This window comes from Mesocricetus auratus, unplaced genomic scaffold (genome assembly GCF_017639785.1).
Source record: "Mesocricetus auratus isolate SY011 unplaced genomic scaffold, BCM_Maur_2.0 Super-Scaffold_100007, whole genome shotgun sequence".
NCBI classification, from domain to species: domain Eukaryota; kingdom Metazoa; phylum Chordata; class Mammalia; order Rodentia; family Cricetidae; genus Mesocricetus; species Mesocricetus auratus.
In genome coordinates this window covers 71,237,108-71,249,314 of record NW_024429191.1, presented here as the reverse complement: position 1 = coordinate 71,249,314, position 12,207 = coordinate 71,237,108, and the positions used below count along the sequence as shown (strand labels likewise).

Here is a 12,207-nt window from a genome sequence, read left to right as displayed (position 1 = left end):
AACTCATTATTATCCTGCCTCAGTGTCCTGAGTGCTGGGATTATAGGGATATGCCACCATGCCTAGCAAGACTTCATATGTGAATTTCAGAGTCTAAGGAGGGATATAATAACACGAGTGAAAGCTAGAGTCATGTGATGGAAAAAGGAATGCTGGGGACTCCAAAAAGTGGGAAAGGATATTGCTTTCCTTCTTTTACTAGTTGCCTTCTTCAGATAGTCTTCAGTAAAAGAAAGGAAAGCAGTATCCTTTCCAAATGATATTAATTCTCCATTCAAGATTTGAAGATACTGTGTCAATGTCTTCTACTTCATTTTCAAATGCCATGCTGTGATCAATATGGATTCTGTTTTCTTTTGAGAAATTCATATGTAGATACAATTCATTTGCTCATATCCACCTCTACACCCCTTCAAATTCTCCTGTGTCTCCATAAATCCCCCTCTCAAATTCATATACCCTCTCCTCTCTGTCTCTCTGTCTCTGTGTCTCTGTGTCTCTGTCTCTCTGTCTCTCTCCCTCTCTGTGTGTGTGTGTGTGTGTTGTCCACTATATTCAGTTAGTGTTGCCTGTATGTACATGTGTATAGGGATGAACACTGGGGGAGAGGACAATTTATCAGGGAGTTCAGTTTTTGAAGAAAAAAACCCCACAAAACTGATCCATCCTCCCTTAGAAATTGTCAACTGCCTGACTAAGGGTGGGGTCAGGTCTGTGAGTCCCTTCTCACATGCTGACTTATTGTCTGGTGTGGTCTTGTGCAGACAACTATAGCTATTGAGAGTTAATGGGTGTAACATTCCTGTCATTTCCGAGTACACAATTTTGTACCAGTCCTCCAAGATAGATGGTCACTCCACCATCAATTATGTTGGGCATCTTAGAAGCAGATTTTGTGGTCTTCTGCACAAAGAAATGAGACCCACAGTGTCTGGCCAAATTCTGAGGTGGCTCCAGTATTCTCAATTTCAATAGCAAATAGCTTTAGACTGAATGATATTTTTTTGATCTGATGGAATTTCAACCTTCCTATTTTTGCTTGCGGCAGGAATGAATAAGTCTTACAGATGTGAATAACACTCTCCATTGACTGAGTTTTCCAAAGGAGCATTACTCTGAATGGGTCTGGTCTTCATTGAGAGAGAGCATAGAACTTCCCAAAGTTCCCAGGCAGAGATTCAAGGTGAGAGAGCTACCTTCCTGTTAGCTTTGAAGCAGTAGTCCATATGAAGGAGAAACCCTCCTGAGTCTAAGCACTCAGCCCTAGAAAGGAAGTAAACTCTTCCAACTCCTTTGGGAGCATGGCTGTAGATGAGCATAAGTCAGAATGATGCCTTCAACACTGTGATCCTCACAGAGGACCCAGCTAAGTCATACTAAAATTCTGAGTCAAAGAATCTGTGAGACAGTAAATATGTGTTGATTACATATTAACATAGCAATTACAGTTAACATAGCAATAGGAACCACTGTGAGTATTGTTTACAACAGGAGGAATGCTGGAGTATGTATGACCAGGAGGCATCTTAGATCAGCAAGAACCTTGTCTGTTTGTTTACCTGCCTGCAATTGTTGAGGAAAGGAGAGCTATTTGTATCACTGGTGTCAAGTCTGAGACTCTTAGACAAAGGAAACAGGCCCTTTGCAAAGCACAGTTAATTAGACTCCAGGATGCTGCTACCACAGGTGGTTGGAGATAATTACATTCATCTAATAGCCTTGAGATTTAAAGACTACCCAGCAAGGAAATGCTAGAAAATAGTGTTCTGGGGGAGTTTACTGTCCAAGATGAGCCATTTGTAGTTGCTTTTAGGGAAAGCACATAGGATGCATAGTGAGCTAATGACACCTCTTAGCTCCTGTTCTGATCACAAATATTACCAGTAGCAACAAGTTCTTCTGGTGATTGCTCTGATGGCCATGGTCTCAGTTTCAGGATCTTGTGGTGATCTCTATATCCCCAGAGAGAAGTAATGGCTCATAACTATTTCTCTGTTCTCCAGTTACTCCCAGGATCTCTATTCAAATATTAAGTATGGAATTTAAGCCTTTCTATGAGTCAGTTTCTGGCCATATCCACTATCAAAGCACCTGGTCTCTGTCACTTCGCACTCACCAGAGTGACCTTTGTTCTGTTTCTCATGTATGTCTTCCCCATGCTTGCCATCACACAGACTTTACTGCCTGGAGGGACTCTCTATGTCCATTTATTAGACTAGTAGTGTCCTGGCTAACTTCTAGTCCTGGCTTGCTCTGACTTTGCAGGCAGGTGCTTCTTGGCTTTTTAGACAATTTTGACCCCTAGTCATAAAATTATTTCCTTGTTAGTTCATTAGTGTAATTTTTCTACTGTTATGAATTGTAATATAAATAAATGATATGCAGGATATCTGATACATGACCACCAAAGGGGTCATGAACCACAGATTGAGAAGCCCTGCCTTAAAGCATGCAGTGTTGGGCCAGCAAAGAAGGCTCCTCAGGTAAAGTACTTACTATGCAGGCCAGATGATCACAGTTTGATCCTCACAACCCACATAAAAGTGCAAGGCTAGAAGGCTCCACAAAATTGTTTATGCCAACACATGCCTACTAACACACACATATGCCTGTATTCATGCTTCTTAAATGCATAATAAAATTGAGAAAAACAGTGATTTCCCTTTGTATTATGTCCTAGAGTTTGTACTGCTATCTATCATTACTATTGTTTATTATTATTATAATAGTCATCACTTCAAGAGCTGAAGAACATCTGTCTGTAGAGTCAGGCCTTTCTTTTTCTATCTTTTTCATTCTTACATGTCTGTTCTAACCCAACTCAACTTGGCAGATGTGGAGTGCCTGATGTAGAGAAGGCCTGTGCTACATCTTGATGATGAAGGACATGAGAGGAGAGGAGAAGCCCTGTCCTTGGGATCTTCATTGTCCCTGCTTTGGCTGCAATCACCTCTTTTCACTTGAATTCTGCAATGCTTCAACCTCTTCCTTTTCTCTTCAGAGCCTTCAGTTTCTAGAGTATCACCCGATGTATGACTTCACGATCAGAACCCCTGCTGCTCTCTAGTCTTAATGTCCAGAGCTCTTTTTGCTCTGGTGAGTCACACACCCTTCAAGGCTCCCAAGCCTTTGCCTTTCTTGCTTCCCTTTCTGAAATTCCATTTCTTTTCCTCCCCTGTAGAGTGGTACTCATCCTCAGTCCCTGGCTCCCCTGGGATGTCCTCCTTTCCTTTTCATTCAGTTGGTAACTCCCAAACACTTTTGAGAGGAGTTCTGGAAAAACTGTAAGATAGTAGACATATAACTGTCTTTCTCCCACTACCTACAGAGTTTGAGATCATGGTAAGCTCTTTAGAAACATATCAAAGAGGCAAATACAACTTTTCCCAGGGACGTCAAGGGAGAGCATCTTGGATCAATGTGCTGAGAGGCTCAGGCCTGGTGACCTGGGTGAGCTAGTATGTGACAGAATCTAAGAGGGATTTGCACCTTCTCCAGTGCTGCATAAGTTTGGGAAAATACATAATCCATGGGTCATGACTTATAGCTTTAAAAGGGAAGCAAGCCCAGATCATTTTGTTTTAGGCAGAAAAAGAGATTTCCTTATGAACTTATCACATGTAGCAGATATTGGGGTGTCCAGAGGCTGCATATTATTTTTATCAAGTGACTCCCCTATTATGTTGAAAATCCCAGAAGTTATACATCATCTTTTTTATGATGGAACATTTCATAGTGTAATGCTTCCTCCTAAGGGAAGATGCTCATTTTTTGTAACATAAGTTTTGGTGATATATTATTTATGATTTATTAAACTTGCTTGAGGATTTAGAAAGCAAAGTCATCCACAAGCCATAGAAGCCAGGCATATGTCTTTAATCCCAGCATCCCGAAGGTAGGTGGTGGTGTTACACACCTTTAATTCTAGGACTCAGGATTAAGAGGTAGACAGATCTCTGTGAGTCCAAGGCTACACAGAACTACACAAGACTGATCCAGTCCTGAAGAGAAAAATCTCACACAAAGATGATCACAGCATCCGGGATCAGACACCTTTAATCCCAGCACTAGGGAGTTATTTAAGACAGGAGCAAGGTCTCAGTATCAGGCATTTATTCCCTAGCCATACTGAAGATTGGAGGCATTTATTCTGCAGTTACATTGAGAATAGGAATGCCCCAGCCCTTTTAGAGGTAAGAACTCTGTGGTAGGATGGTTGCTTTGCTTCTCTGATCTTCAGGTTGAACCCCAGTATCTGTCTCTGGGTCTTTCATTTTTCATGTTACAGTAAGTAGAACATGGATAGGCAGTGTTTGGCACATATTCCAGAAGTGTGTTAAAGACATGTGTGTATTTACACTAAATTAAAAATGTGTTATAATCTGTGATATATTTATAACACACATTTTTATTATTTAATAAATACAATTTAAATGGTACTAAACAAACTTTCTGTTGAATCCCCAACAGCATATTGAGCTAATATTGTTTTTTTCTGTATGAACATATATATCTTACTTATTTTGATCTTGTTAGTTAACAGTTTCACACATTTATGCAATGAAATTTAGTCTTTTCATCTGCCATTCCTCTGCTCAACAACTCTCCCTCTCATTGTAGTCCTTCTTTCCAGAGACACCCTCTCCCAATTTTTTCATGTGCCTTTTGTGTGCACCTCAACAAGTTTAACAAGAGTTAGTTGCTGAGCGTGGGTGGGAGGTTACTGAGTGGAGCTGTGCAACTTATCTGTGGATACACCATTGAATGATACCTACTTCCCCAACAACGTTTAACTGCCTATAGTTTGAGCCCATCAACATTTCATTATGGATGGTGGAGGGGCCATAGTCTTTATTTTATAGTCTTTTTGTTTTTTTAGAAGTTTGTCGTCTATATTAAAACATTTGGTTAAAAAGATAATTGTGTCTGTCTGTTATCTTCAGTGGAATGTAGTTTATGTCTATGACAGGAGCCCTAGCTAGTTTTCCAGAATCCTACTATGACTGGTCCTCCACCACTTAAAAATATATTATCATTCTCCCCATTTCAGAGGTGGTGTCTAAAGCCTATGCAGTGGATGAAAGTACTTTACTTGGGCCTGCATAAACTGTGCATTTTGACCTCTATACTAGGTCTCCCTTGGTTCTGAATTTTAGACAGGCAGAATCCACCACACTAAGGCAGTGTGGATTTCACTCTTCTTTGTCTGTACTGTCAAATATCCCTTATATTCTCCTTGAGGGACACTGAACATTGTCAACCCTTCTTAGCTTCTTCTCTTCTTCAGCCTTGGACACCTGAATCTGGAAAACTGTTTTGCACAAAAAATAACAGAGAATGAGTAAAGAAGTCGATAATCTCACTGAATAAGATGAGTTATGAGGCAATTGCATGGTTCATTGAAACTTCAGGTGGTCCATAAAATATAAAGGTATTATTGGACCAAGCAAGATTGCTCAGCAGACAAAGGTACTTGCTTGAGAACTTGACATTCTAAGCTCAGTCCCCAGAAACTGTGGTGGAAAGGGGGAACCAACTTCTAACATTTATCTTTGTCCTCTATCTACACACCACATAGCATATGTGAGTCCACCAGGGTATTTCTGACCAAGTGTCTAGTAGCATACTGTAGCCATTATATAAGTCATGACTATGATGCTGGCAAAAACAAAAAAACGAAAAAAGGAAATCACCATTGTTGTTGTAGATATTAGGTATTGTATTAGCTGAGTGGAGGATGAATAGTAAAACAAAATCTGGTCTTTGCCTTTTGCCTGACAAACAGAGCCTGCTGAGGTTAAGGCTAATGGAAGGCCTTTATTGAGCTGGTGAACACATGCATACCACACAGGCCGAATCACAATACTCTACACCATCGTCAGCCTTGTGACAGCACTGGTTCTCTGGAACCATGCCTTTATGGTCTATCTTGCTCTTTAGAGTCAGTTCAGTTTGAGCGAGAGCTATGTGCCAGATCCTCTTTATCAGCTCCAAACTGAAGTGTTGCCTAAATGGCCTCAAACTGGTCATTCTGGCATGAAATTAACCTTTTTCTTGCCACAAGTAGTATGAGGCAGAGAGGCAAAATGCTAGTTACAGAAGCACACGTTGCTGTTTAAGGGCATGTCAGTCAGTGGTATATACAATTTAGAAAGCAGAGACTCTCCTCAGTTGCTCTAATTCCACCCTCACTGGTACAAAGAATAAAATGACTAATGTAACTCCTGAGCTTTCATGAGTATAAAAACAGTTTCTCCTGACAAAATACAAATTTTTTATAACGTAGAGAGGGATGCGCCGACTATAAATATCAAATGACTGGTATCGATACCTATTTAAACAGACATAGCACATGTAACTTCCATGGTTGCTATGAGAAACCTGGCCACATGAGGGTGAATTAAATTCAGTCTCTGTGCACACTGGCCTAAAGAACAATGTGCCATGTGCCATAGCACACTTGTGAAGTTAGGAATGTAGACCTCTGAGGCTCTCTAGGAGCCAGCTAGCTTTTTCCAGAGTCACTCACTGTCCTTTACCATGTGTGCCTTCCTCCACTGAAGCAGCCCCAGAAACACTTATTGTTGTCCCGTGACAGAAATGAAAACAGAGGTGCTTAAAGGAATTTCACAAGCTCCCTCTCTTTGTCCAGCTTACATGAAAAGCTCTTCAAAAGAAATAGAAATGTAAAAAGACAGGGCAGTCAGGAATGAACTGGATGACCTGGGGCACCTCACATTTTACCTGTCACCAAGTTCAGAACCATCTGCTTTTTTTTTTTTTTGATCTTCTGTTCTGGGTACCAAAAACCAGTGGTGACCACACACTGAAGCGCTTGAGAGCCTCCTTTCTCTCTCTCACATCTAGTAAGTTAAAAATACTATGGAATATGCTGCCCTTCCATGCCTTTTTTTCCCTTTAAACTCTCACTCTTTCCTTTGCAGGATGGCTTATCATTTTTACAGTTAGTACCAGGTTGTTAATTCCACCTATTATGTAGAGAATAGGATCATTGCAAGAAAGGGAAGTGGGAGAGACAGGGTCCTCTGCTCTTCTGCTCTTCTTCTCAACTTAAGTCATGGTGTGTTTCTGGCTACAGCCTGCCTTTGGTTCTCAGTCTACTGCCCACATGCTGACAGTATCTACACATGACCTGTTATTTTTAGATGTTGTTTGGCCCGATCTGCTGAGTCTTGAGCATGAATGCTGCTGCAATGACATCAGTGACAGCATGCGTCCCAGCAAGCTCCATCGCCATGGTCAGTCTGTTCAAATTTCCTGTTTTATTAATGTTAAGAACAATCCTGCCTCACCTAAACAAGTGTGGGCACAGTCTCTGCTCTCAGTCTTCAATCCTCCTTCTCTTTAGAGGATGCTCCTATTGATGGAGGAACCTGAGGATTACAGGTTTACACAGAAAACTAGGGTGTTACATATATAATAAGCCTTCTCTTAATGTAATAGTCTTCCAGTGCTTGAGATAGGGACTCTTTGACATTCACCAACCAGGTCAGGCCATGCAGCCAATGTGACACTGAAGAAATAATACTGTTGTGCATCCAAATCCTGTTTGTTTTTAAATTATTACTTTACTAATACATAGGAGTTTGAGGTACTGTGTGGTAAACTGAGGAATGTGGTGTTGAGTATTTCTATATCCTTTAAAATATTTAAGGAACAAAGTGATTTGAAATAAACAGATAGAAATAAATATGCATTTACCTGGAACAAAGCTTCCCTGGACCACCTCCTTGTATGCCCACCAGCCTTCATGGATTTTTGGTGAATTCTGTTGAGCTAAAGGAGAAAAAACAAGAAGGTAGATTAAGATGTGGCACAGGAGCCTGTTCCAGCTGTTAAGCAAGAATAGTAAATACCCATGGCATCACTTTTTCCTACTTCAAAGCCACAATCATTAAAAATCCCCTCTTTCATATCCTTCAAATGTACTATTAGCATGTAAATTTCTTGTCATAGGTTTTTATAGTTATCTGGATAATTTAAATTTTTTATTAAAAGACTTTTCATACAATATATTTTGATCATATTCTTTCCTCTTCCTCAACTCCTCCCAGATCCTTTATACCTCCCTATGTATTCAACATCATGTTCTCTCTCCCTCAATAAAGTAAAATATCAATAAGAAAAATAATAACAACAACAAGAGTCTCCCAAACTCAGTGTGGATACTTCCATAAAGCTGTTCACACAGTTGAAGAGGATGATGTACCCCAAACACAGGAGGGCCTGTCTTAGATCAAGGATATATGAGTAGCTGTGCTTTTCTGCTAGAACCTCCAGAAAAGCTCTCAAGGTACTGGTATATTTTTATGGCAGTAAAATAACAATGATTATGTATTGGCTTATTTACGTACCCTCTTCTTGACTTCTACACATGCACATACACACATAGCCACACATACACAGACAGACAGACAGACACACACACACACACACACACACACAAACACACACCACTTGTTGGAATCATATGCATACAAATGTCAAAGAGCATGTAAAACTGTGTTCTTATTTTTAATAAAGTACATTCATATTTTATTTCTCAGTTATATTGAAGAAGACTCAGATGCACCCCACTTGTAATTTGTTTTGACTAAATTAAACATTAAGCCTTTATTTATTGTCTTATTTTTATTTAACCACCCTTTTCAATATCCAAGCTTTGAGATGCATTATTCTGTGTTACAAAGAATGGGCACGGGACATTAGGTTTGAAAACAAGGCTTTGTGTAGACAAAGAACTTGCTAAATCCCTCTTGGTTCCAGATGCACTTGTAATGTTTTTCTCCGCCTATGGGACTGGAAACTTGCAGTTGGTAGAAGCATGGTTGAAGGATAGTTATTGACACAAACAAATAAAAGAGAAGTCCAACCTGAAACTGACAGTGGGGTTCCAGACCTTATAAACATACAGAAGAGTGAGAAAGAACAGATTGGAAGGTCTGGAATGTCAGCAGTTTCAAGTGACTCAGAACAAGTCTAGTGAGTGGATACAGCAACATGCACAGGATTTCCTGTCACTCTGAAATCGCATGAGTTATAGAGTTAAGATGTTTCCATTGCACTCAAAGTCCATGAAGGTATAGCCAGCTCTGGAAAACAGATCGAGAATGGACAAAGACTATACCTCTGTGCTGAGAAAAATGGGTTAGAATTCAGAAAGCATTTTGGTGTCTTTTTCTCTGAACTGCATGAGATACTGCTTCCTTCTGTTTCTCAATACATTGATGGGTCACTGCCACGAAAGCAAGAGGAGATTCCAAAGGCTTAATAATTCATGACATGAATATAGATGATACATAATACAATCAAGCCTAATGGCCATTTTTTCCCTGAAACACTTTGTAACACTTAGCTGTGTGCAGATTAAATATAATTCACAGATAATATAAACTATCAAAACAAATCAAGACTAAACCTTAACATTTTATTAAATGAAACTCAGTCTGGACCCTGCTGATCCTGTAGCCAGCCTGGAAAAGATGTGCATTTCTACAAGTTTCAAAGCATTGGATTTGAACTTCATCTGCCAATTTTGGATCAGAGATAATTCAGGAAAGTTTTCTTTATCTCAGACAGGAATTTCTCAGTCTTATCAAAACTTACAAGTGCTTTATCATATTAAGACTGTTGAGAATGTAAACAAAAAAGTCACCTCCTTTATTTCTCTGAGAGTCCGTTGTTGGTGATTGTAGCAGGGTGCTACCTGATGTGTGTGCTGGGAACTGAACTCACATTCTATAGAAAAATCAGTAAGCACTCTTAAACCACCAAGCCATCTCTCCAGTTTGAAGCTGCAATACATATGTTATATATCAACAAAATTGTTTTAAAAATCATGTCTTTCTCTCTCTTCTAAATCCTCTGAGGTCCTTCTCACCCAACTTTATACTAACCATCTCTCTCATAAACAAACATAAAAAAGTGAAAGCAAAAGCAAAACAAATGAAAACAAGACCAAGCACATACAGAGAGAAAGTGAGAGAGAGAGAGAGAGAGAGAGAGAGAGAGAGAGAGAGAGAGACCGTGCAGAGAGTGAAAGACTTTAGAGCACTCAGTCCTAAATGAGATGTCTTCTTCAAACCCCTCTCATCAAGGTTCAGGGATCTATGATGAAGAGAAAGTGGAAAGATTCTAAGAGCTAGAAGTTACAAGTGACTCCAAGGAAACAATGCCATTGGAATATGACAAGACGGATGCACAAACAAACAAACACCACCAAGAACAATGAAAAAACAGTTCACAATAAAAAAGATGGAATTCATTTTGTGTTGGTCAATTACTGAGCATGGGGTCTGCCATGCAGTATGGCTGATATCCCCAGTGGCACTCCATTTGTAAAAACTGATTTTCCATTTGCCAAAAGTATCAATTGCAAATAGCTTATTTTAGGGGTGGGACGCTGTGTCCACTTCCCTCTCTCAGTGCTGGTACCCCCATCTGCCTTAAACCTATGCATGGCTTGTGCTTGCTGCAAGACTCTGTCAATGCATGTGTGCATCAGTCCTGTTGTGTGCAGAAGGCACTGTCTCCTTGGGGTCCTCCATAACTTCTGGCTTTTAAATCTTTCCTCCTCTTCTTCCTCATACATCTGTGAGCTCTGATGTGAGAGATTTGATGAAGAATCTCATTTAGGACCAAGTGCTCCAAGGTCTCTCACTCTCTGCACACTACCTATCTGCGTGTCTGTGTTTTAAGTCCCATCTATTGCAGGAGGAAACTTCTCTGATGAGAGTTGACTGATGCACTGACGTGAACCCCAATCTAGTGTAGTAGCACCAATGTTTTGCTAGAGTATTTTCACATATTACAAAAGTTCAAAATAAAGCTTTAACTATGTCACAATCAAGAAACTAAAGAAATGTAAATTATCACAATACTGTTTCAATATGTGAAATCTCTTATATAATACACTCTAAAGCATCGATTAGCAAACCACCTCTTAGAAATCTTTAGGGCTCAAGAGCTAAGAATGGTTTGGCATTTTTATGTGCTTGAAAAAAATTAAACAATAGCAATAACTTCTGATATGAAAATTATATAAAATTTCATACTGGAACTTCACATTCAGAGGGCTTGGTTCAGTCCAATGCTGGTTCCCCAGCTTTACAACTTGGGTCCCTATGCTCTCATTAGGTCAAGGCCCCTGTTTCTGTAGGTCTCTCTAGCCGTGCTGACTCGTTTGCTCATCTCTCCTCCCTCTCTACAACTGGATTCCAGGAATATGGCTCAGTGCTTAGCTGTGGGTGTCTGCTTCTGCTTCCATCAGCTACTGGATGAAGTTTCTATGATAGCAATTAAGGTAGTCTTCAATCTCATTATAGGGGAAGGGCAAAAAAGGCGGATTCCCCACTACTGCCTAGATTCTTGGATAGGGTCATCCTTGTAGATCTATGGACATTTCCCTAGTACCAGATTTCTCTTTAACCCTATACTCCCTCTATTAATGTATCTCTTTTCTTGCTCTCCTATATTCTCCCCTTGTGCCAGTCTTCCTGATCCCTCTTGTTCTCTTCCCCCCTCCTCTTTTTCCTCCCTCCCTCCCCTCTCCCCAAGTGCTCCTGATTTGCTTAGGAGTTCTTGTCCCTTTCCCCTTCTTTGGGGGACCATGTATTTCTCTCTACGGGATCTCTAACAGTGGAACCAGTATTTATCCATAGTGTACAAATAGACTTTGGGATCCCATTCCATATGGAATGATACTATTTCAGCCCAGATACATGGAGGAGGACCTAGGCCCTCCCCCAAATGATGTGACAGACTTTGATGATCCTCCATGAAAAGCCTTACTATCCTTGGGGAGCAGGTGGGAGGTGGGTTGGGGAGATGGGAGGGCATGGGAGGATGGGAGGGAGAGGGAACTGGGGGGTTGGCATGTAAAATGATTGTTTATAAAGGAAAAAAAGAAAGAAAAAATAAAAAATTAAACTTCAATGTTCACGAATCATTTTGGCTCACTGTGTTCATTTGCTTATATATTACCCACCAGTTCCTTTCTTTGGCAGTACCATGTCTAATAAGCTGTAAGGGAAGTCTTTTGGCTCAAGAACACTCAAATGTTTCTTCTATTATACCATACTAAAAAAGAGTGCTGGCAGTTAATTTACACATATAAAACTTAAAAAAGAAAGTCAACATAATGAATGTAGCAGTTTAATTGCAGTTGTAATTCCATAAGAAAATTAT

General features: G+C 40.0%; 1 protein-coding gene across 5 annotated transcripts in view; it reads right to left on the bottom strand.

Moving 5' to 3' along the window:
- The window catches only part of Ca10 (carbonic anhydrase 10), a 497,907-nt gene that overhangs the window by 400,566 nt on the left and 85,134 nt on the right, over positions 1-12,207 (bottom strand). For all 5 annotated transcript variants that reach the window (XM_040749478.1, XM_040749477.1, XM_013117703.3 and 2 more), the window contains one exon: positions 7,723-7,797. In XM_040749478.1, coding sequence (XP_040605412.1) covers positions 7,723-7,797 — 75 coding nt within the window. The remainder of the gene's footprint in view (positions 1-7,722; positions 7,798-12,207) is intronic.